The sequence below is a fragment of the Pipistrellus kuhlii genome, unplaced genomic scaffold (assembly GCF_014108245.1).
Source record: "Pipistrellus kuhlii isolate mPipKuh1 unplaced genomic scaffold, mPipKuh1.p scaffold_m20_p_8, whole genome shotgun sequence".
Lineage (NCBI taxonomy): Eukaryota > Metazoa > Chordata > Mammalia > Chiroptera > Vespertilionidae > Pipistrellus > Pipistrellus kuhlii.
This window is the reverse complement of record NW_023425584.1, coordinates 3,669,240-3,692,887: the sequence shown is the minus strand read 5'-3', so window position 1 is coordinate 3,692,887 and position 23,648 is coordinate 3,669,240. Positions and strand designations below refer to the sequence as shown.

General features: G+C 61.5%; 1 protein-coding gene across 1 annotated transcript in view; it reads left to right on the top strand.

The window, feature by feature from the left end:
* The window catches only part of ERGIC1 (endoplasmic reticulum-golgi intermediate compartment 1), a 75,732-nt gene that overhangs the window by 15,058 nt on the left and 37,026 nt on the right, over positions 1–23,648 (top strand). Inside the window, exons 2-3 of the mRNA XM_045576293.1 lie at positions 18,456–18,517; positions 23,185–23,257. Coding sequence (XP_045432249.1) covers positions 18,456–18,517; positions 23,185–23,257 — 135 coding nt within the window. The remainder of the gene's footprint in view (positions 1–18,455; positions 18,518–23,184; positions 23,258–23,648) is intronic.

The window sequence follows — 23,648 nt, the reverse complement described above, 5'->3', positions numbered from 1 at the left end:
CATAGGTTGACGCTCACCACTGAGCCACGCCGGCCGGGCAGGCGGTCTCCCTTGGAAGGAGCCGCGGCCTTTGGGAGACAGAGAGACCAGGGCGAGAGCGAGGTGGGGTCCCCCAGGCTGCCCTGCCCGGCTGTCCGGTCCCTCTGCTGCCCTGGGCCAGGACAGTGCCGCACACTGGGAAGCTGTCGGGGAGCGGCCAGCAGAGGGTCCCAGGTGCGAGCTGCACGCTGCTCCCACAGGCCTCTGCTTCGCTGGCACCTTGTCCGTGCCATGAGCGGGGGTGGTGAGGTGCCTTCTGCCCAGGGGGCAGTGCAGGTCCAGTGAGGTGGTGCGGGAGCGGTCAGCGTGGCACTGCCAGGGGAAGTGGTCGCTCCAGGGGGCCGTGACGGTCGCTGAGTTTTCACTGGAATTTCTGTGTTGGACCCCTGATGCGGACTCCCCCGTGGGACCTTGGCCCAGCAGGTGACAGGTGACAGCTGCCACTTTGCATTTACCTGAGCACGCTGGTGGTGCCAGCCTCGGGGAGAGAGGGCACGCAGGGGGGGGCCTCTAGGGAGCCACGCCTGTTTGCCCAGGGAGTGCCGGTGTACTGACGCGTGTGCAGGTGTGTGTGTGCACAGGCGTGGACAGGCGTGTGCACAGGTGTGGAACGGCATGTGGACAGGTGTGGACAGGCTTGTGCACAGGCGTGGACAGGCATGTGGACAGGTGTGGACAGGCGTGAGGACAGGTGTGGAACGGCGTGTGGACAGGCGTGTGCACAGGTGTGGAACGGCATGTGCACAGGTGTGGAACGGCATGTGGACAGGCGTGTGCACAGGCGTGGACAGGTGTGGGCAGGCGTGAGGACAGGTGTGGACAGGCATGTGCTCAGGTGTGGACAGGCATGTGCACAGGTGTGGAACGGCGTGTGCACAGGTGTGTGCACAGGTGTGGAATGGCGTGTGGACAGGCGTGTGCACAGGTGTGGACAGGCGTGAGGACAGGTGTGGAGAGGCGTGTGCACAGGTGTGGAACGGCATGTGGACAGGTGTGGACAGGCTTGTGCACAGGTGTGGAACGGCGTGTGGACAGGCGTGTGCACAGGTGTGGACAGGTATGTGCACAGGTGTGGAACAGCGTGTTCGTGCCATTGTGAGGGCCCACGGGTGGCTGTCGGGGCCCCCTTGTGCGGGGACGTGGGGTGTGGAGCCGGTGTCCGCCCCACACCAGCCGGGCTGGTTTGCCGTGTGTGGCTCCCGCCCGGAAAGGCGTGGCACAGGAGGTGCCACGTGGAGGAATGTGCCTGCACCCCTGGGCTGCTCCCGCTCTGCTCCCGCCTCCTGCTGTTTCTAGAACACACACCCAGCCCGCCCTCGCTCGATCTTTGTGAGAAGCTCACATCGGCTGGATGGGGGAGCAGGGAGCATGGGAGCCGAGCGGGGTGCCTGCGTTCGGCACATACCGGCTCCTTCTCCAGCCGGGCCGGGGGAGGCTCAGAGCCCGCACTCAGCGAGACCACAATCCTGTGCTTCTACAGAAGCCAGTCCCGGCACCAGGACTGTGGCTGGGGAGCTTGGGGGTGGGGCGGAGAGGCCCTGGCTGGATGGCAGCTATCACGTGGCCGCGATTATCGTCCAGGACAGCAGCCCTACTGTGCGCCCAGCAGATCCAAGTTCATAACCTGGCAGGGCGCTGGGGTGGGGAGGGGCGCCCTGTTTTCCAAAGAAAGAGCAGCACTGGGCGCCAGGGAGCCTCCTGCCTGCCAGGCGTTTGGGGCCAAAGTCCGGCCTCCCTGCCCTGAGGGAGCACCTGCAGGTCAGCACGTCCCTCCTGCTGCGAGGCCCGGGGACGGGTCACCTCAGGCCAGTGCTGCCCGGAGCCACAGGGCCTGGGGCCGCGGAAGCAGCTCCGAGGACGTGACTTCGGAGGCTGTGACGCCATCTTCCTGCACTTAGTCCAGCTCCTCACCTGGCTTCCTGGGAACCCACCCCCCTCGGGCCTGGGGGCTGGGTGGCCTTCCCAGGAGGTCAGCTCCCGGCATGTCTCCATGTCCCCACCCCTCCCCCAGTCCATCCTCAGGCCGTTCCTGTAAATACCAGCTCCCTGACATATGCATTTTTCCTCTATGATCTTTCCTGTTTTGATGAAACACTGCGCTTGGCTGTGAAGGTTCCCAAGAGGGGCCCGCGGCCCTGGCCCCGCCAGCCAGCGGTCCTTCATGAACTCTGCTCCCAGGCCCAGCCCCACCCCCTGCCGAATTCCAGGGCCACAGCTTCCTGCTCCCCTGAATAGGGCTTGCTGTCCCCCCACCCCCACCCCCAGCTCCCAGGGGTCCCAGCTCACCTCCTTATCGCTTCCCCCAGCTGGCTGGGAAAGGCTGCATTCCAGCCCGCCCCCCTCCTCTCTGTTTCCTTCCCGGCTGGGGACTGGAGGGTTTGCTCAAGTTCATGGGCGCGCCTGCCTGGGTCTGAGCCCACCGCGTGGCCCCTGTGACGGGGAAAGGTCGGGGGTTAAGTACGGTAGCCTGTCCATTTGCTCTTTTGTTCATTCATTCATTCATTCATTCACTCAGCAAATGCCCTGAGCACCTGCTATGTGCCGGGCGTTGCTCTAGGCACCGGGTGTGCGGCAGAACCGAGGCAGAGAGCCCGGGCTGAGCGCAGGCCGGGGTCCGGCAGGGAGAGGCCCGGTGGGGCGCTGTGGCCGGTCTTGTGAGCGATCTCGCGCGGAGGAAGCTCCTCGGGGCGTCGCCGAGCGAGCTCCTTGCGGGCACACAAACACCTTCCACCGCCAGGCCGGCTCCGCGGGGCTTGGAGTCCTGCCTGAGGCCGGGCCGGTGCCGGAACGGGAAGGCCTGGCTGGGGCGGACGCGGGCTGGGTCAGCCCGGCGGCCACTGCCACGTGGGGTCACTCTGGGTGAGCCGGGCCGCCCTCCTGGGCGCTCCGTGCAGAGGACAGTGCAGCGCCCTTGCCCCAGCCAGCAGAGCCCGGCGGGTCTGTCCGTCCTCCCATCGGCTGACCTCATCCCGGGCCCCCTTCCTCCCTCTTCCTCCCTCCCTCCCTCCCGAGCTCTGGCCGCGCAGCCGCGCTGCGCCCCCCGCAGGCCGGCCTCACTGGAACCATTGCTGGGCGCCGGCTGTTTCCTCCGTTGGCATGCCCTTCCCTGCCTGCAGCCCCAGCGTCCCATCACTCTTAGCACTCTCGGCTCTCGGCACGCTTAGAGCAGTCACACCCCCGCTTTGTCGGTGAAGGCGTGTATTATCTGTCCCTCCGTGAGAGCCTTCATCCCTCCATCCGTGGGCCTCGCCCCTCCCTCGGCGTCCCTCCTGCTTCCCCAGCTCCGTCCCCGGCGCCTGGCACGGGCGGGCACGGCCCGCTGGGCACTGGATGTCGTGGGCAGATGAGGAAAGGTGTGGTGTGGTCACGCATCGGAGGAGCCGCAGCCGGAGGCGGTGCAGGGCCCCGGGTCGGGTCCGAGGCCAGAGCAGGATGTGGGTGAGGGGCTGGGGACACCCTGGTGCAGCTGTGGTCCCCAGGTCATGTTGCACCCGGGTTAATGTCTTCGTTTCCAGAACCTTCTGTGACTCTGTCAGATGGCACCCTAGGAAGCTGGGCGAAGGGGGTTGGGGGGTCTTCTGTCCCTTTCCTCTCCCGTCAGACTCAGGACCCCGCTGAGGCGGGGGACGGGAGAGGGAGGGGACAGATAGCGGGCAGAGAGGAGGCGGCGAGGGGAGACTGGGCTGTGACATGGAGGCCGCACAGGGGAGCGTGTGTCTGTAGGAAGGCTGCTGAGGGCGAGGAGACGGGTTATAAAACCCGTTTCTGCGAAGAATTGTGAGCAGCTGGCTGGCCGGCTGGCCCGAGGCGGCTCTTCCCAAGGAGACGTGGTCCTCGCCCCCTGAGCCTGCCCCTGGGGGTGTCCTTCTGGGACCCCCGACGCCGGGCTGCGCAGAGCTGCCCGGAGCCCCCGGCCCAGCGGCCTGGGCAGCGTTTACAAATGTCAACACTCTCCTCCCCCCTCTCATACGCCCCTGCCACGTTCACACTCTGCCATATTCACCTCTGCCCACACTGTCCCAAACTTTCTATTTCATTTACATGGGCCCGCTTTTGCCGAAACCGGTTTGGCTCAGTTTGGATAGAGCGTCGGCCTGCGGACTGAAGGGTCCTGGGTTTGATTCCGGTCAAGGGCATGTACCTTGGTTGCAGGCACATCCCCGGTGGGGGGTGTGCAGGAGGCAGCTGGTAGATGTTTCTCTGTCATCGATGTTTCTAGCTCGCTATCCCTCTCCCTTCCTCTCTGTAAAACAATCAATAAAATATATTTTAAAATAAAAATAATAAATAAATAAAGGGCCCGCTTTTAGAAACTTGAGTAGATGAGTTTAAAAACGGTGGCCATGTTGCCTCATCCGTCCCTAGAACTGGAAAGCCAGTGTCACCTGCCAGGAATTCCCGGTATCCGTGAACTTCGGAGCCGGAGCGCACGCTCTGGCTCGGGGCTGAGCCCGGAGCCTGCTCTTCCCTTTACTCAAAAGTGAGGTCGGCGGGCGATGAACCGCCTGCCAGCAGCTCAGGCCACTCGGTCCCCAGCTCGTTCTCGAGAATCCTGGCGGTGGGGCCGCGGATCTCCCTCCCTGCCTGCCCCTGCCGTTCGTTCTACCCAAACCCGTGGTCAGCAGACCGCGGCTTGAGGGTCACATGCGGCTCTTTGGCCCCTTGAGTGTGGCTCTTCCACAAAACACCACGGCCTGGGCCGGTCCATGTTGAAGAAGTGGTGTTAGAAGTCGTTTAAGTTTAAAAAAACGTGGCTCTCCAAAGAAATGTCAGTTGCTGTCCTGTTGATGTTTGGCTCTGCTGACTGATGAGTTTGCCGACCACTGGCCTACATCCTCGTGCTCAAGGCCACTGCAGAGCCCCCGGCCCTGCTGGGGGACAGGAAGCGAGGGCTGTATGCTTTCTCAGTGGACCCTTACTTGGAGTGTGTGTGTGTGTGTGTATTACTGAGCCCAGATTTTTTTTTTTAAGTTTTTTTGTAATGTTCCAAGGCTTTCTGGAATTCAGAACCTCAGCTCTGAGCTATTGAGGTCAAGAGAGTTGGAACTGAATCCAGAAGGAAAGGCCAGGCGGGCGAGGCAGGAAGAGAGCTGAGCGGGGGTGGAGGCCAGGGAGCGGGGGTGAGGGCCGGGGCTGGAGGGGGGGTGATCAGAGGAGATGATCCCGGATGAGAGGACTGTGTGAAGCAGCTGGAACCCGGGGTCCTTGCAGCCCCTGCAGCATCTTGGACGTACAGGGAGCTCAGGGTGCCCCTCATTCTGACCCAGGTTCCTGGCTCCGCTGGTGCCACCTCTGCCCAGCCAGCCTCAGAGGGATGTGGGGGAGGACACACGTGTGGCCCCTGGACCTTGCTCCCTGCAGCCTCGTAGTAACAGCCAGATGGTGAGGGCTCACCCCCGGGGCCCCACGCTGTGCTAAACCCACGGTCAGCAAACCGAGGCTCGCAAGCCACAGTCGGCTCTTTGGCCCCTTGAGTGTGGCTCTCCCACAAAATACCACGGCCTGGGTGAGTCTATGTTGAAGAAGTGGCGTTAGAAGAAGTTTACGTTTAAAAAATGTGGCTCTCCGAAGAAATGTCCATCGTTGTCCTGTTGATATTTGGCTCTGATGGCTCATGAGTTTGCCGACCACTGGGCTACACAAACACTTTCCCTGTAGTCACCGCAGAGCAGCCGGGCGAGGGGGGCCCAGTGTGACAGGCCAGGACGCTGAGGCGTGGGCCAGGGAAGTGAATCCCCTGAGGCCACACACAGCTAGCCAGTGAGGAGCCGGGACTCACACCCAGAGGCCACGCCCTCGTCATGGCGGAGGGCAGGCGCTGTGCCTTTGCTTCCTGTCGCCCGTTTCCTGCGATGACCCCACGTGTGTAGCCATGTCCTTGATTCCAGCTTCAGACAGGCAGGGGCTGCCTTGGTCTGGCTTACACTGTGTCTCGGGGGCCCAGTCCAGCGTCCAGAACAGAGGAGGTGCTGGTTATGTCGGTGGGATCTGTGCGTAGTGAATGAATGAATGAATGAATGGGCAACAATGCGGAGGCAGAGCCGTGGGAAGCAGTCAGGGATGAGGCCCCCGAGTGCCGTCACTGCAGACCCTACGCTTGGCTCAGGGGATGGGGAATCTGAGAGCCAAGGATGGCAGGCCCGGCTCCCATGCTCCCTGGCAGTGACCTTGAACTTCCTCCTCCAGAAACAGGGGACCAGGATAGTCCCTCCCTCCCAGGGTCACCGCACGGTGAGGATGTGGCACTCCCAGACCTTTCGGGGTTCAGGTGGGCCTCCCGGTGGGTGGACCCCGAAGACCAAGGTCGTTGTCCTGGAGAGCGCGGGCATCAGGCCTCGCTGGTGGCCTCCCGGAGTGCCCTGACATTTCCTGCGTCCCTGCCGCTCACCTTGGAGGCCCCGGGAACATGCTGACTGGCCTTGGCCGCTGCCTCCGCCTCCCAGCCCCGCTGTCATTTGACACCAGGACCAGGCCTGGCCGGCTGCAGAGGTGTCACAGTCCCCGTCCTGGCCGACCTCTGCCGTGTCCTGGCCGGCAGGGTGGCCCTCGCCTGTCCCTTCACTCACTCTGCTTGGAAGCCACCCTCCTCGCTGGCACAGCCACAGGCCCGCCGCCCCCCACCCCCACCCCCCCGCTGGCCCCTGCATCCTCCACGTAGAAGGGCTGGTGGCGGGTCCTCCCCTCACAGCGGGAGCTGGCCTCTGGGGCTGCCCCCCGGCTGCCGGGGGTCTCAGAGTCCCAGCCAGAATCACGCCAGGAGGGACATGTCATTCCGCCCACCCCCATTTTACAGATGAGTAAACTGAGGCTCCAGGGATGTCTAGCCAGTTGCCTCCGCATGGTCAGGATCTGAAGCCCAGCCCGTGTGAGCCCAGGGCCTGGCGTGTCTCCGCTTCCCTCCGTGCTGCTTTGCGGAGAGAAGGCAGAGCCATCCGTGTAACGGCAGCCGCCGTCCCGGTGACAGACGGTGACTGCAGCCCCGTCTGCCGCCCGCCTGCTCCGTGCGGGGAGCTGTAACCAACGCCTTCCATGTGCTTCGCGTGTAACCCTCCCTCCCCGGAGGCAAGTGGTCCTTTCATCCCCGCTTCACACGTGAAAGACACGGAGGCTCCGGGGAGAACCCGGCCCCAGGAGGCAGCGAGGCGGGGGGAGGCAGAGCCTGCCCGTCCGCACCGGGGGTCGGGGCGCCAGGCGCTGAGGGCCAGCCGGAGGCTGGAATGTTCCTCCGAGCTCACAGGCAGTGATGGCCCCAGGCCCTGGGCAGACCTGGGGGAAATTCACATGCTTCTCACCGAGCGAAGGAAGCCGGTCTGAGGGCCCCATCCCACGTGGTGTCTGTGCACGGCATTCTGGGAAAGGCAGAACCGTGGCGACAGCGCGGGGGGCTCGGTGAGGGCTGGCAGGCGCGTGGGCCGCACACAGGGATGTTGAGGGGGTGGGACGGCTTCGTGTGATCCTGGAAGGGCGGGCGCCTGCCACTGCACATCTGCCCAAACCTCGAGTGTGCAGCTCCCAGCGTGAGCCCAGGGCCAGCTGAGGGCTCCGGGTGACAGCGATGCCAGCCTGGGGTCACCCTCGGGAGCAGATGCCCCGTCTGGTGGGGGAGGCTCGGCCTGTGGGGAAGATCTGTGTACCTTCCACTTCATTTTGCTGTGACTCTAAACGGCGCCGATCAGAAACCTGTTTTGAAAAAAGCCAGACAGGTACACAGTGTACGGGGTTCCTGGGCCCCCACCGGCCTGACCCCCTGGGCCGTGCTCCTCCCACAACCCCAGCAATGTGAAGGGGCGTGATCTGCAGACTGGGGGGCTCCCCGGCGGGGTTTCTGGGGGCCCCTCTTGTCCGGCTGGCAGGCGCGGTTTGACGTCCCATCCATCCACTGGGCTCGGTGGGGCCGTCGGGGGCGGCAGTGGCTGCAGTGAGGGGGCCAGGGGAGGCCGAGGGGATGGGTGGCCGGCACACCCACCGGGGGCTCTGCCAGGGGGAGGAGCAGGAAGGAGGCGGAGAGGGAGGCGATAACCACATTCTTTGGTGTGTGTCCCCCCCACCCCCACCCCGGGACAGCGTGTGCTCAGGCCGGCCCGGCCGCTGCCAGAGCATAGCACAACCCAGGCCCCGCTGGAATCTATGTGCTTTGGAAAATTACATTTTGCTCGGGAGCCAAGAAAAACTGAAGACTCTGCAGCCGGCGCGCTGAGGCCCAGAGCCAGGCGTGACTCACGGAGTTGGAGGGAGGAGGGAAGAGGGAGGAGGGAAGAGGGAGGAGGGAGGAGGGCGGGCCCAGGCTCCTGCGGGTGCCAGGCCCTTCGGCCAGCGCCAGGCCCTCCCCGGGGCAGGGGTGCGCCCTGGACAGCGCCCCCAGTGGGCCCCCAGGGGCTCAGACCCCTGGCTGCTATTCCTGAGGGGCTGTGGGTAAAAGGCACTGCCTGTAGACCCGTGTCTCGGTGACCTGCATGCCTGGCTCCGGCCGGCTCTCAGCTCCCAGAGCCCCATGTCAGGGCACCTGGGTGCCACGGGGAGGGCCCAGCTGGCCCTCGGATAGCTTTCTCTCTCGATGCTAGGAAATCTGGTGCGGCTTCCCAGACCTCAGTTTTTCTGCTGTAAAAATGGGCCCGGACTAAAGCAGCCTTGAGAACGCCCGGGAAGCATCAGCCCCCCTCTTCCCACCCGTTCCCATTGCTGCTCCGTCCCCACGCGCACACACACTGAGCCCGGGGTCAGCCTTCCGGGTGGGATCTGGGCCCCAGAAGTGTTTTCTTTGATTGGCATATGGTTTTATTTAAACAAAAACTAGCTGCTATCATTTTTAAGGCGGTGATTTCCCATAAGACCCCAGGCTTCTGGTTTTCACGGATCCGGCCACCTGAGGGCTCCTTGTCCCAGCCGTGGTCACACAGGGGGGCTTTCCACCCCCATTAGGTGGGCTCCGGACCCTCCAGATTGCCACAGGCTGCCCCTGGCCCAGGGCCGTCATTTCCGGCCCCTGCCCGGTGTCTCCCATCGGGTGAGAGCTGCAGGTGGTCAGTGCCCGGGTGCCCTCGATTATTTGGGATGCCCGGTGCTTTCTGGAATCTTTGAGTGATGACTCCCTGGTGAATTGGCTTTATATTTTCATCTTTCCAAGTGGGTGTTTCTTCTTCTTTTTTTAAATATATATTTTTATTGATTTCAGAGAGGAGGGGAGAGGAAGAGATAGGAATATCAGTGATGAGTGGCGGTGGGAATGTACCCACAACCAAGGTACATGCCCTTGACCGGAATCGAACCCGGGACCCTTCAGTCCACAGGCCGAGGATCTAACCACTGAGCTGAACCGGCCAGGGCCCTCACTTTCTGAAGCACACACACAGCTGGCCCCAGCGCACGCAGCCTGGCAGCTCCCTGCTCGGCCCGGAGGGAGCACACGGCTGCCCTGCCACGTGCTGACTGTGTGACCCTGAGCAGGGGAGGTCACTGTGCCCCAGACACCGCCCGCCCTCTGCCCAGCCTCGCTGCTGCTTGTCTTTCTAGACTCGGCGTCTCAGCCTGGGTCTCAGGGTCCCATCTCCCGCCGGCTCCTCGCCCCGGTGTCTCTTCCTGCAGAAACGAGGGTGATCATGGTGTCTGTGCCGGGTGGCCGTGAGGGGACGGTGAGACCGCAGAAGCAGAGCTGGCTCAGTAACTGTCCCCTTCCCCCTCCTCACGGGGCCCTCCCCAGCTTCCCTCCATCGCACTGGCCTCGCCCTGCCAGCTCCTCACACCCAGGCCTTGCCTCGGCCCCCACCCCGGCCCTCGCCAGGACTCCGCCTTCACTCTGCAGGGTGGCGAGGGTGTTGTCCAGAGGGTGGTCTCACAGCCCAGAGTGGACTTGAACCCCGTGGGCAGTGGTGGGTGGAGGTCAAGGGATCTGTGTGTGCCCCCCAAAAGCAGCTCCTTCCCTAGCTGTTTGGGCATGCCAACCCCCCACCCCCTCCTCCTGGACTTAAAACGCCCACCCCCGTAGCTCCTGCCGTTCAGGTCTGTCCAAGGCCGTGCCCTGGCGGGGAGCCACGGGCATGAGGAGCCAGTCCCCGAATAGCTCCTGCCGCTCAGCATTTAAATGCCGTCTGTATTTTTATCCGGTGATGGGTCCCTGCTGACCCCCCATCCCTCCCCGCCCGCCAGCATCTGCCCCTCTAAGAATACATTTCCATTTATAGTGTCCGCGCGGATGTTGTGTCCGCTGCGGGGCCGCGGCCGTGGCCCGGGGCCAGCGATTTGGAAACACGGTGGGGCCCTCGCCGCCCCGCAGCCGCGCTCCCCGCGGCCTCGACAGTGAGAAGCCTGATGCCCAGCCAAGCCCGGCACCACGGACAGCTTTCCGCTCTCAGGACAGAGGGCTCGTCATGGGGGGTGGGGGGGCCGTGGAGGTGGCTGCGGGGGAGGGGATGCTGTCCAGCTGTCCTCTGCCAGGGCCTGGGGGGCACCCACCACAGTGGGCACCCTCCCTCCTCCTCTCGCTCACCGGGTGCTGCGGCCGCACCAGGCCCTACGCAGGCACAGGAGGGCAGCTGGGAGCAGGGACAGTCAAGGCCCCCAGGGCCCAGCGTGGTGCTGGGGGGCGGCTGCAGAGGGTCAGCATGGAGGGTGGCCTCCAGGTGAGGCTGACCAGGGTTCCAACGCTGATTCTGCCTCTCTCGCCGGCTGTGTGAGCTCGGGCACATGGCCCAGCCTCTCCGAGTCCGGTTTCCTCCTTTGTTGCCGGCACCTGATGGCCGGCAGGGAGGAGGCAGTGGGGGCGGTCCAGGGTGGAGGTGGGCTTGGCCCAGCGGGTAGGAGCCCAGGGGATGCCAGTCCCTCCCCCGCCCCTCTGTGAACTCAGGCAGGCACTCGCTGAACGTGTGGGGAAATCCGTTATTTGAAGTTGGAAAGAAACGCACGGCCTCTGCCTTAGCGGTTCCAGCAGCCGCAGCAGCAGCATCTTCTCGGCCGTGCTTTCCTGCCTTCCCGCCCCTGCCCCGGTCCGGCTTATTCTGCATTGGGCCCAGGGGCCTGCGAACCTCACCGGTTTCCGCCTGGACTCTGACGGGGCTCTCTGAGGAGGTGGCATCGGAACGCAGACCCAAGGGAGGGGAGGCAGCCAGCACACAGATACCCCGGGGAATAGCGTTCCAGATAAACCGGCAAGGGCAGGGGGCTGCGGTGGGAGCAGGGGGCGGGAGGCACTGGGATGGAGGGCTGGAGGTCAGTGTATGTGAGGTGCCTTAGCGATGGCTCTCACTTACATCCCCCTCCCCCAACAGTTCACTGAGGACCAACTGACATACATGAACGGCACGCCCGTAAGGTGTCCGCTTGGAGAACCTGACAGGCGTGTGCACCCCTGACACTGCCATCGCAGCCAATGAGAGCGACCGTGTCCTCTCCCTCGCCTCCCGGGCTTTCCTCGTGCCCCTCCCTCCCTCCCTCCGTCTCCAGGCAACCGGTGGGCTGCTGTCACTCCAGTGAGTTTGTGCTTTGAGAATGTTATAGAGATGGTGTGTGTGTGTGTGTGTGTGTGTGTGTGTGCATTTATTTATTTTAATCTTCATCTGAAGATACTTTTTTTTAAAGTATTTTTATTGGTTTTAAAGAGGAAGGGAGAGGGAGAGAAAGATAGAAACGTCAATGATGAGAAAGAATCATTGATCGGCTGCCTCCTGCACGCCCCCTACTGGGGATCAAGCCCATAACCCAGGCCTGTGCCCTTGAGTGGAATCGAACCTGGGACCCTTCAGTCCGCAGGCTGATGCTCTGTTCACCGAGCTAAATCAGCTAGGGCTGATGATACTTTTCCATTGATTTTTAGAGAGAGGGAAAGACAGAGAGAAACATCCATGTGAGAGAGAAACACACCAATTGGGTGCCTCCTGCAGAAGCTCCCACCAGGGCCCAGGCTGGGGAGGACCCTGCAACTGGGGAGGTATCTGCCCTGCAAGGGAATTGAACCTGGGACCCTTCAGGGTGCAGGCTGACGCTGTCCGCTGAGCCATACCGGCTAGGGCCGTGTGCACTTCTGGGGGCGGAGTGGCTGATCGTAGGCTGGGCACAGGGTTCACTCCCTCCCCCTAGTGGTCGGGCAGCTTTCCTCCCGCGGCTCCTCCCCCCACTGGCACTGGGTGCGCCCACTCTGTACGGCCAGCCATTCTGCTGAGTCCGGAGCAGCGGTGCCCACCCCCTCCCTCCCCTGGCACACACACTAATTACTGCACTGCCGCAGCACACCGGAAAACACATGTTCTTGCCGATCCGACAAAGCAGTAGGCATCTTTTTGATTCTTTCACGCCGTACGGCTGTTGTTGTTCTGGCTGTGGTCGTACATTTGTTTGACAGTTTAAGGTAGGGGTGTCGAACTCAGTCAGAGAAGGGGCCAAAATCTAAAATCCAGCCTAAATCGCGGGCCGAATGGTTTACTGAACAGTCATAAACTGTCATTGTGATGGAAACGCAGCGGAGTGCAGTGATGACAGCGCGGTGCGGGCCACATTGCAAGGCCTGGCGGGACGGATTTGGCCCGCAGGCCTTGTGTTTGACACATGTGGTCTAAGGGAAAAGAGGCCAGTGCCCGCCTAAAGAGTCCGGTATGGCAAGTTTTAAACGTTATTGAGGCACGCCGGGGCACACCGTTTGGGAATCGCTGGCGCAGAGGGGTATCTCCTTGTGGTTTTAGTTGGCATTTCCCCGATGACCCTGGTGTTAGCAGCACGTCATGGGGTTATTGGCCATCGATAAATCTTCAGTGAAATGTAAGGTGACCAGACGTCCCGCTTTTCAGCAGTTTGTCCCACGTCCTGCGGCGTTTTACAGAAGTCCCGAAGTTTTGGAAAGACTGGAGGAGGGCACCGCGCACGCTGGGCCTGTCCCCCATCCCGGGCGGGCCAGTGCGCAGAGGTTAGACAGGGGCGCCCTGCAGCAGGAGCTTGAACCTAATCCTGCATCTCGGGGAGGGAAAGGCGAGAATGGTGGCTGTTGTCATTAACGTGGCCCCCCCAGAGCTCCCTCATCCGGGCTGGAGACGGAAACACGTTTGTGCCCTTCCTCCTAACGGGGAGGAGAAGGGTGAGCTCATGTCAGCTGTTTGAACGTCAAGGCCCGGGTGTGGAATGGCGTGAGAGCGACTCTAGGGCTCATGAGGACCGGTGCCTTGCCCTAGCAGGTTTGCCTCACAGGCTGAAGGGTCCCAGGTTCGATTCCAGCCAAGGGCACAGGCCTGGGTTTCGGGCTTGATCCCCAGTGGGGGTGTGCTAGAGGCAGCCGATCAATGATTCTCTCATCATTGATGTTTCGCCCTCTCTCTCTCCCTCTCCTTTCCTCTCTGAAATCAATAAAGAAATATTAAAGAAACAAACGGTGCCCACAGGGCTCAGCTCCGGGGCGTTCAGTGACCTCTGTGGGCACTCTGGCATGCACACATGCACACACGTGTACACACACACGCACACCAGTGGTTCTCAGGAAGGTGGAGGAAGCGAAGGAGTGAACCAACAAGCACGCTTTTCACCTAACCCCCCTGGCACAGGGCTCCGAGGGCCGACCCGGCCCACGTGCCAACGAAAACCCTCGCTGGCTATTTTTGGGCCGAATGACCCACCCCTTCCAGTGACTTGCTCCTGAATGGCGTCTCATGTCACGAAGGCCTGGAAACGGTGACATCACATGCGGCTTGGCCGCTGCCCACACACGGCGAGCCACAGAGGGAGCCGGGAGTGGTGTGCGGAGCGGAGGGAGCGGGCCGCAGCAGGAGTTAAAATAGCAGAGCTGAGGCGTTCTGCTATGAAAAGCGATGACAGAGGCCGTTAGTCAGACGTTCCCGCTCCCTTAGTGGGTCCCTCTGCCTGTTTGCTTAGGGAGGCCGGGCTGCCTCCTCACCCGGCAGGGGCCTGCCGTCCGGGGCGCGGGCCTCTGAAGTCAGCCTGTGTGCTCTCTGCCTCCCGGGGCGGATGTGCGTTTTATCCTAAAGAACAACAGCGTTAGAGGCATACCGTGTTTCCCCGAAAATAAGACATCCTCCGGAAATAAGACCTAGCGCATGGAAAGATAAGCCATCCCCTGAAAATAAGACCTAGCGCAACTTCGGGAGAAAATATTAATATAAGACACTGTCTTATTTTTGGGGAAACAGGGTAGATGTAATCTTAATCGGTTCCAGAGAGGAAGGGAGAGAACGATAGAAGCATCAGTGATGAGAAAGAATAATTGATTGGCTGTCTCCCGCACGTTCCCTGCTGGGGTGGGGGTGGGGGGGGCAAGGCTTGATCAGGAATCGAACTGGGACCTCCTGGTCCGTAGGTTGATGTGCTCAAGCACCAAGCCACACGAGGCTGGGCTCAGCACCCTTTTTTAAAAAAAAATGTATTTTATTGATTTTTTACAGAGAGGAAGGGAGAGGGATAGAGAGTTAGAAACATTGGTGAGAGAGAAACATCGACCAGCTGCCTCCTGCACACCCCCACCAGGGATGTGCCCGCAACCAATGTACATGCCCTTGACTGGGATCGAACCCGGGACTTTTCAGTCCGCAGACCGACACTCTATCCACTGAGCCAAACCGATTTTGGCTGATTTTCATTTGAAATACTCTGATTTGAATTACACCTTGACCTGGACAGTCACCCACCCCCCTCCTTGAGGCTCCGGCTTTCTCGTCTGGAAAATGAATGGGTGTGGCCACCGTGGCCTCAGCCTTCTAGGCCGGGCGGCGGAGGGCGTGGAAGGTGGGAGGCCCCTGTGACACTTTATAGCTGAGCCACCAGCCCCTCTGAGCCTCACCTGTAAAACGGGTTAACGGCCCCTCACTGGTAGGTTGACCGAGATCATTGGACGAGAAGGAGCTGGTCAGGGGCCTAGCTCAGTGGTCGGCAAACTGCGGCTCTTTGGCCCCTTGAGGGTGGCTCTCCCACAAAATACCCCGTGCGGGCGCGCACGTAAAAGCGATTGAAACTTCGTGGCCCATCCGCAGAAGTCGGTTTTCGGCTCAAAAGAAATGTCGGTCGTTGTCCTGTCGATGTTTGGCTCTGCTGACGAGTGAGTTTGCCGACCACTGGCCTTGTGTGAGCTGGGCACACCCTAGATGTGCAGTCAGCACCCTTTCCCCTCCCCCACTCTCCCTGCCCTTTCTTCCACATTCTCTGACCGCCAGTGGCCACCGCTATCTCTTCGCTGCCTCACCACCGTGAGGGGCTGACTAATGCGAGCCAGAGGGGACGGCGGCTCACTTCCCCGTCTGTCACATGCCTGGGTTCTCACCCTCTCCTCTGTGGCCCGTCTTCTCAGAGGCATTTACTGCTGACTCACTGGCTTGTGGTCAGCTCTGAACCCAGGGTCTTTTTCAGCTCTCCCTCTGCCCCGCCCCCTCTCCCCAGCGCGGATGTTGTATCGTTAATTCGAGAGCATTCTGTCCAGGTGGCCCTAAAACAGGGATCCAACACCATTGGTAGACGGGCAGCTTCACGGGGGCAGGGGCCGTGGCCACCTGGCCCTCTTTGGTTTTCTCACGCCAGCGGGTACTCCGTGAAGATCTGTTGAATGAATTGATGTATTTTGCACTGGCCCCTGCCTGCCCCGGGGCTCCCACTTGCTCTGAGGAAAAGCAAGTACACGAAGCCTGAAGGTTTTCGTTTCCCAACGGGTGAGCTCTCAGCGGATTCCCCCAGGCTCAGGGGAGTGGAAGGACCATGGCCTCTGGGCTTGGGCTTGGGTTTGAATCCTGCCTTTACTAGCCATGGGCTTGGGGATTGGGAGCAAGTTGCTGCCAGGGTTACTGTGAACATTCAAGTCAAATACAGTGAATTTGTGAAAGAGCCTGGTACCAGAGCCGCCCCCCTCGCTCTGTCCGGAGCACACCCCTTTGCTCTTGCCTCCGGGAGTTTGGTCCAAGGCTAACCTCCTCTCCTTGACCTTTGTTCACCCAGCCTCCCTCCCCCTCCCACTTTCAACAGAGAAGACGTACCCTACCGGACACTCCGCAGACATTTGCCAAGCCAGCCGAAACCGGTTTGGCTCAGTGGATAGAGCATCGGCCCATGGCCTGAAGGGTCCTGGGTTCGACTCCGGTCAAGGGCATGGACCTTGGTTGTGTGGGCGCATCCCCAGTGGGTGTGTGCAGGAGGCAGCTGGTCAGTGTTTCTCTCTCATCGATGTTTCTAGCTCTCTGTAAAAAGTTAATAAAATATATTTTAAAAACAAAAGCAAAACATTTGCCAAGCCAGCTCTTCAGGTTCAGGTGCCTCTAGTTTCTAATTCAGATCCCACTCGATGCCCCTTTCCCCATTCGGGACACGGGCCTGCGTGACTGGGCCGTCCCGTCTCTTCCGCCTCCTCTCGTCTCGGAGGGTGCCTTTGTCTTTGCTTGCCTTCCTGACCTCGCTGTGTTGACCCGTGCTGGCCCGTCACTTTGGCACCTGCCCCTCCGTGTGGATGCGTTGGTGTTTCCTCGCGATTCTCGCGAGGTGGTGCGCTGGGAGCAAGCTCTCCGCCGGCGCGATGGTGTGGGGCCGTGACGTGTCTCCTGCTGGTGGCACTCGGTCACGTGGCAGCTGTGATGTCTGCGAAGGCTCTCCGCCGTCGAGTTCCACTTTCTCCTCTGGTAGCTCACGAGGATTCGTGGGGAGGGACTTGGGAGGGGCGTCCATGTCCCTGTCGTCCGTGCCCCGTTCCTCCTCAGACTTCTGATGGATTCATTGCTTGGTATCCATATAGGATTGTTGCCCCATTTCACAGGTGGCGGGACTGAGGCACAGGGAGGTTAAGTCAGGGACGTGGCCCGGGTCACCCAGCAGCCAAGTCACATTGGAACCCCGGCAGGCAGACTCCGCAGCGCCTGCCCTTACCTGTCACGTGCCTCTCATGGGAAAGGGGCGGACCTTGTCAGCGTAAGGGAGCTGGGCAGGTGTGGGTGGCTGAGTCACAGGGCCCCCACCCCTCACACACACTCCCAGCCCCGGTTTCTGGTGCCCCCAGGGGCCCTGGCACCGGCTGAGCAGGGAGGGAGGAAAGTGGAGCTTTTTAACTTGGCGGCAGGCAGGAACTGTTTCGCCTCTGAGGTCTTAGGATACCGGGTTCACGTGCTGTCTGAGCGAGCACACAGCAGGCGAGGATCAGATCTCACGCAAGGCTTGTAAGCCATGGCGGATGCTCCGTGTCAGATCTGCCAGGCATGGGTGTCCCTCCCCTGGCGGGTGTGGTCATAGGAGCCCCATTGTTACAGACGAGGAAACGGAGGCTCAGAGAGAGGAAGTTACTTGGCTGAAGTCACACAGCGAGGAAGAAGACCAGCCGGGATTTGAACCCGGGGCAGGCTGACGCAGGGCCTTCTGTCTTCCACAGCTGGCCAGATCTAAACCCAAGACGCCTGTCTGAGGCCCAAACCCCAGACCCTTCCGCCCACAACCCCTGTCCACGCTGATGGGATCCCGGAGAAAGAAAGACGAGGGCTCTGTGCCTGGGGCCGAAACCCACGCTGAGGCTGAGGCCGGGTCCCGGGCAGGCTTTATGTTTATGTCGGACTGAAGAAGAATCTCTAAGGTCCTAGCCGGTGTGGCTCAGTGGATAGCGCACTGGCCCTGAGTTTGATCACGGGCATGTACCTTGGTTGCCGGCTCTATCCCTGACTCTGGTTGGGGCGCATGTGGGAGGCAACCAATCGATGTGTCTCTCTCACATCCATGTCTCTCTGTCTCTCTCTCTTTGCCCCCCGCCCTTCCCTGCTCTCTAAAAATCAGAGGAAACATACCCTCGGGTGAGGAGCAACAACAACAAAGAAGCATCTATAAGAAGGGGCACAGGGCCGTGGAAGCCGGGGGCGGGAACTGGAGGGGGAGGGGGAGAGGTGACGCCATAGCATCCTGCTCCCTGAGGGCGGAGAAGACCTCGGGGTTCCGCTCGCTCCTGTTGTGTGCCTACTCTGCGCCAGGCCCCTGCCCTCAGGAGGGCGGCATTCTGATGGGGAAACACAGCCGGCCCAGCCAGCGGGGCTCGGTGTTGAGCGTTAACCCCTGTCACCTGGAAGGTCCTGGTTTGATTCCCCGTCAGGGCGCATGTCCGGGTGGCCGGCTCAGGCCCCAGTCTGGGGTCCTGCAGGAGGCAGCCAGTCAGCGATTCTCTCCCATCATGGATGTTTCTATCTCTCTCCTTCTCTCTTCCTCTCTGAAATCAATTAAAATATATTTTATATATATTTTAAAAAGAAACATAGCCAAATGTGGGTCGAGGTCCTCTCAGCAGGTGTCCTGAGGAAGTGAGACTGGTAAGGGCAGTGTGGGGGCCCGGGCCCATCCGAGGGGCGTCCCGCAGGCTCTGGGGGAGCTGTCCTAGGAGGGCCGAGGTTAGCCGAGCTATTGGGCACGCCAGCCACACCACAGCCCCTGCCGCCCCGGCCAGCCCTCTGTGCCCGTCTCACCGTCCCCTTTGCTCTCCGCAGGTTTGACATCTACAGGAAGGTGCCCAAGGACCTTACGCAGCCGACGTACACTGGGGCCATCAGTGAGTACCCTTCCCCTTCCCCCTCCACTCCCCCCGCCCCCATCCCACTCTGTGCCCACGCCCCGCGCAGAACTGCTGGCCAGAGCTACGCAGAGGTGGAGGCGGGAAGCAGTGACGGGCGTCTCGCCAGGCCTTCTTGTTGTTCCTCATCTCAGCTCTGTCCTCAGCCTCACCAGGGAGGGAGGCGGCCCCTGCTCCTGGGAGGGGACACCAGAAATCACTCCTAGTCACTGACACGGGGGCTCAGGGTCAGGAAGAGACTTCCGTTTCTCTCCAGGCCTTTCAAACTAGCTGCATTTTTGACAAAAGCATGGTTTCATTAAAAAAAAAAAAAAAATCTCGCCCAGGTGTTGGATTCTAAATGTCACCTATCTATATAAAAGCCCAGTGACCTTCACAGTGGAACGACCAGAACTACCAGTCGCTATGACGTGCACTGACCACCAGGGGGCAGACGCTCGACGCAGGAGCTGCTCCCTGGTGGTCATTGCGCTCGCACAGCAGAAGTGCCACTCGGCCAGAAGCCAGGCTCAAGGCTGGCAAGTGCAGCAGCGGTGGTGGGAGCCTCTCCCGCCTTCATGGCCGCGCTAAGGAGCTCCAGGCCGAGGGGTGAGGAGTGAGCAGGGGGGCGGTTAGGAGCAAAGGGTCCTGGATTGTGAGAGGGCTCAGGCCAGGTCGGGGGGTACCCCACCCCTGCACGAATTTTGTGCATCAGTTCGTTACTGAAAGGACGCAGGGCTCCGTGGAGAAGTGGCTGATGTCAGGACCGGGCCGGATGGGTACAGAGGGAGCCCCCAGGAAGCCAAGAGGGCCCGGAGAAGGAACAGGGGCTGGGGCGTGTGGGCCGGACGCCAGCCTGGGAGCGGGGGGGTGGGGGCCGGAGACCGAGGCTGCGCCGTTCGAGGGACAAAACAAGCGATGGAACTCCCGGCTCATTGCCCCAGGAAAAGGCCCTGAGTCCGTGCCGACGGGTGTGTGTGTGTGTGTGTGTGTGTGTGTGTGTGAGACTCTTCCTCACAGAAGAATCCCAAAGGCTGTGGGACTGTGTCCCCGTCCAGGAGCCAGAGCTGGGTCCTCTTCCTGCGGAGTGGGGGCTGGACTCAGTGCCTCGCTTGTGAAGAACTGAGCATGGGCCCGCCCGGCGTGGCTCAGTAGTTGAGCGTTGACCTATGACCCAGGAGGTCACAGTTCAATTTCCGGTCAGGGCACACGCTGGGTTGCGGGCTCCATCCCCACTGTGGGCATGCAGGAGGCAGCTGATCCATGATTCTTTCGCATCATGGATGTTTCTCTCTCTTCCTCTCTGAAATCAATAAAAATACATTTCAAAAAGTGAGAGAGAGAGAGAGAGCCAAAACTGGTTTGGCTCAGTGGATAGAGCGTTGGCCTGCAGACTGAAAGATCCCAGGTTTGATTCCGGTCAAGGGCATGTACTTTGGTTGCGGGCACATCCCCAGTAGGGGGTGTGCAGGAGGCAGCTGGTCGATGATTCTCTCTCATCGATGTTTCTAACTATCCCTCCACCTTCCTCTCTATAAAAAAAAATCAATTAAAAAAAAATATATATATATATATATTTTTTTAAGTGAGAGAGATGAGAATGGAAAGGAAATAGTCACTTTGCTGTGGATACATCAGTGAGATGTCATGTGGATGTCACAGCGCCCCCTTCCTGCACCCCGCCCCCCCTCCATAGGATGCACTGGGATGCGCTGCGAAGGGCACTGATCGCTGGGGATCTTCCCCCCCAAAACCGCAAGCCAGTGTAATTGTGAGGAAGCACCAGGCAGCCGCTGGGTGACCTTGGCCTGGCCACAGGTTGACATGGCGAGGTCGGGGAGAGCAGGCCGGTCTGGAGAGCGGTCGCAGACCCGAAGCAGGGGCATGTGATGACGGCGTGTGAGGGGGGCCGGGGCGGGTCCCAGACAGGAGGCAGTCCCTGGGACACGGGGGATCTGGATGGGACACAGCTTCTCTGGTGACCGCGTTGGACGATGACAGCTAAGCCCCTTGTCAGAGCTGCCAGATGTTCGCCAGCAGGCAGGGAGGCCGGGAGGAGGGCGGTGGGAACTCTCTGTACCACCTTCGTAGCTAGCGTACTCCACAGTAAAGAGGTTCATTTAGGAAAAACAAGGACACTTCAAAACGCCAGGCAAGCAGGAATGATGGAGCCTCGTTTTCCGGAGGAGAGAATGGGCTCAGAGAGGTCGCCTGGCTCACCTGATGTTTCACAGCTCCGCCAGAGAGAGCCCGGCTGGCCTGGGACTCAGTGGGCCCCCATGCCTTCCTCCCCTCCCCTCCCACCCCACCCCACTCCCACCTCGTTCCCTCCCCCACCCGTGGCCTCTCCAGGGCTTGGTGTAGGAGAGGGACCTTCCCCAGGGGCTGGCCGTTGCCAGGTGATGGGTGACCTCAGGGACCCCCCCACCTGGCTGGCCCCGCCCAGCTCTCCCTCTTCCGGCTCGGCTCCTGGATGCTGAGGAGGCCTGAGTCCCCACGCCCCCGGAAGGGGACCAGGCTCTGGCGTCCGGCAGAACTGGGCTCATCCTCCCATTTAGCAGCCGGGTGACCTCGGGCTGGTCGCCTCACCTCTCTGAGCCTCCGGGTCCTGATCTGGGGTGAAAAGACATCACGTCTGTGGCGTGGGGGGGGGGGGGTGCTAAGTCCTCGGTGCACAGATGACATCTCCACCGGTCACCTTCCTCCTGGGGCCCGCAGCCTGTCTGGGTCTGACCGCGGGAGCTGGTTCGCGTGTGCCTGGTCCCCGGAGGGGGTGCTGAGGGCCGTGAGAGGAGAGGGGGTCAGCTGCCTTCTCCCTGCTCAGCTGCTTTACCGACCCGGGCCAGCAACGCCCTCCCTGCCCCAGCGGACAGCCCCACCCTCTTCTCTGGCTCTCCCGGGTCAGTAGGGTTACCAGCGGCGTGGATCCTTCTAGAACGTTTTGAAAGCACAGCGAGGCGTGGCTATGCACAGGTCTGGGTTTTCAGCACAGGCGGGCGCACACCATCTCCCCGCCTTTCCCCCACTGCTTTGCCCCGGACGCCTCCATCCCAGCACACAGTAGGTCATCATGCTCTTCCCTCCAGTCGTGTCCTACTGCGCGAGCTGGGAGGCCCGCCGTGTGTGTGACCGGCCTGCGGAGGGCGGACGTGGCTGGTGCCCGGGCATTGCTGTCATGGCCGCCCTCGGCCGGGCCTCTCTGTGTCCTGGCACGGTCACTTCCGTAAAGTAACTTTCCCAGAAGGGGAATGCCGGGGTCAGAGGGCGTAGGATTTATTATTATTTTTTTTAATATATTTTATTGATTTTGTACAGAGAGAAAGGGACAGGGACAGAGAGTCTGAAACATCGATGAGAGAGAGTCATCAATCAGCTGCCTCTTGCACACCCCCTACTGGGGATATGCCCGCAACCAAGGTATATGCCCTTGACCGGAATCGAACCTGGGACCTTTCAGTCCCCAAGCCGACGCTCTACCCATTGAGCCAAACCAGTCCCTGCCAGAGGGCGTAGGATTTAGAAGGCGCGGCCACGTGGCCCCCGAGATGCGGTCTCTCTGCCGCCCTTGTTCCAGCGCGCAGGGTGGCCAGCCCTCAGCGGCCGCCCCGTGAACAGATATTTATGAACGGGCCCCGGGGCCAGGCCGGGCCGTGCCAAGACCGGGGCCACCCCGATGAATGGGCTCGGGCTTCGTCCTGGAGGCGCTTCGGCCGAGCGGGCTGCCGACGCAGAAACATCTCCCGCCACCGTGATCCACGCTGTGAATCACCGGGGAGACCGCCGGGCGCGGGGGCCTCGCGGGTCGGCTCGAGTCGCCTCCTCCCTCCCCTTCAGCAGCCTGTGGCGTCCCGGCGCCTTGGGTCTCGGGTCCGGGGTCCGCTGGACTGGCTGCCCACTGGCCGGCATTCTCCTGGGACCACATTCCTCCCGTCCGGTCCCTGAGTCAGGCTCCGAAGAAGCCCGAGCGTCTTGCCCAAACATGGATTGAAAAGCCCTCGTCCAGCCTTCGCGCTTTCCACTCACTCACTCATTCATTCATTCATTCATTCATTCAACAGAGACGTGTTTTGTTATCGCCTGAGGCAGGCCCCGTGCTGGACCCCGTGGCCGCCTGTGCTTCCGCCTGGCCTCCGCGGGAGAAAGCTGGGCCTGCCCCTCGGAGGGGCTGCCCGTGAGGGGGTCGGTCCACCCCGGAGGGGCAGCTCCGTACCAGAGCCGTAGACTTGGCATCCGCCGTGTCGGTCCACCTTTTGCGGAGCGGGGCTGCTTCCTATGGAGATTACGAGCAGGAAGGGGCGCCTGGCTGGCGTGGCTCCGTGGTTGAGCATTGACCTGGGAACCAGGAGGTCAGGGTTCGATTTCCGGTCAGGGCACAGGCCCGGGTTGCCGTCTCAATCTCCAGTGTGGGGCGTGCAGGAGGCAGCTGATCGGTGATGCTCTCCCATCGTTGATGTTTCCCTCTCTCCCTCCCTCTTCCTCTAAAAGAAAAAATATTTTTATGTAAAAAAAAAAAAGAGTAGGAAGGGGCTGAGGGTTTGCAGGGGGGTCTCTCCCGCTCCCTCTGAGCAGCTCTCTCTGGAGCAGGGGAAGGAGGGGCAGGGGGAGGGGGGCGGCCTCCGTCCTGAGTGCCCTCTGCCCTCACGGTGCGTCTCTGTTGTTTCTTGCAGTCTCCGTCTGCTGCTGCCTCTTCATCCTCTTCCTCTTCCTCTCGGAGCTCACCGGATTCATAACCACAGAAGTGTAAGTTACCCCCGAGGGGCGGGGCGTCCCAGAGGAGGCTCAGAGGGCGGGGCTCCGACCGGAGAGAACCCTCGGGGCCTCCCAGCCCTCTCCCAGCCCAGCACGGCCGCTCTGATCTTCCGGGGATTCGAAGTGTGAGCAGAAGGCAACGCTGCTGCGTGCAAGCAGGAAAGGGAATCCCGGCCCGTCCTGGGGGGCCTCCCGGGTCTCCCGATGGACGGAGCTCCGTGGCCCTTCTTTCTGTCCCTCTGGTTGGCCGGGGGGCTTCTTCTCCCTCTGACCCATCCCGGGGCCATTCGATGCGAGTGCTGGGAGGGGCGCTTCCGCCCGAGGGGGCGAGACTGCTGCTGATCTCGGAGCCGGCCCCCCCCCCCCCCGAGGCCCCCCGCCC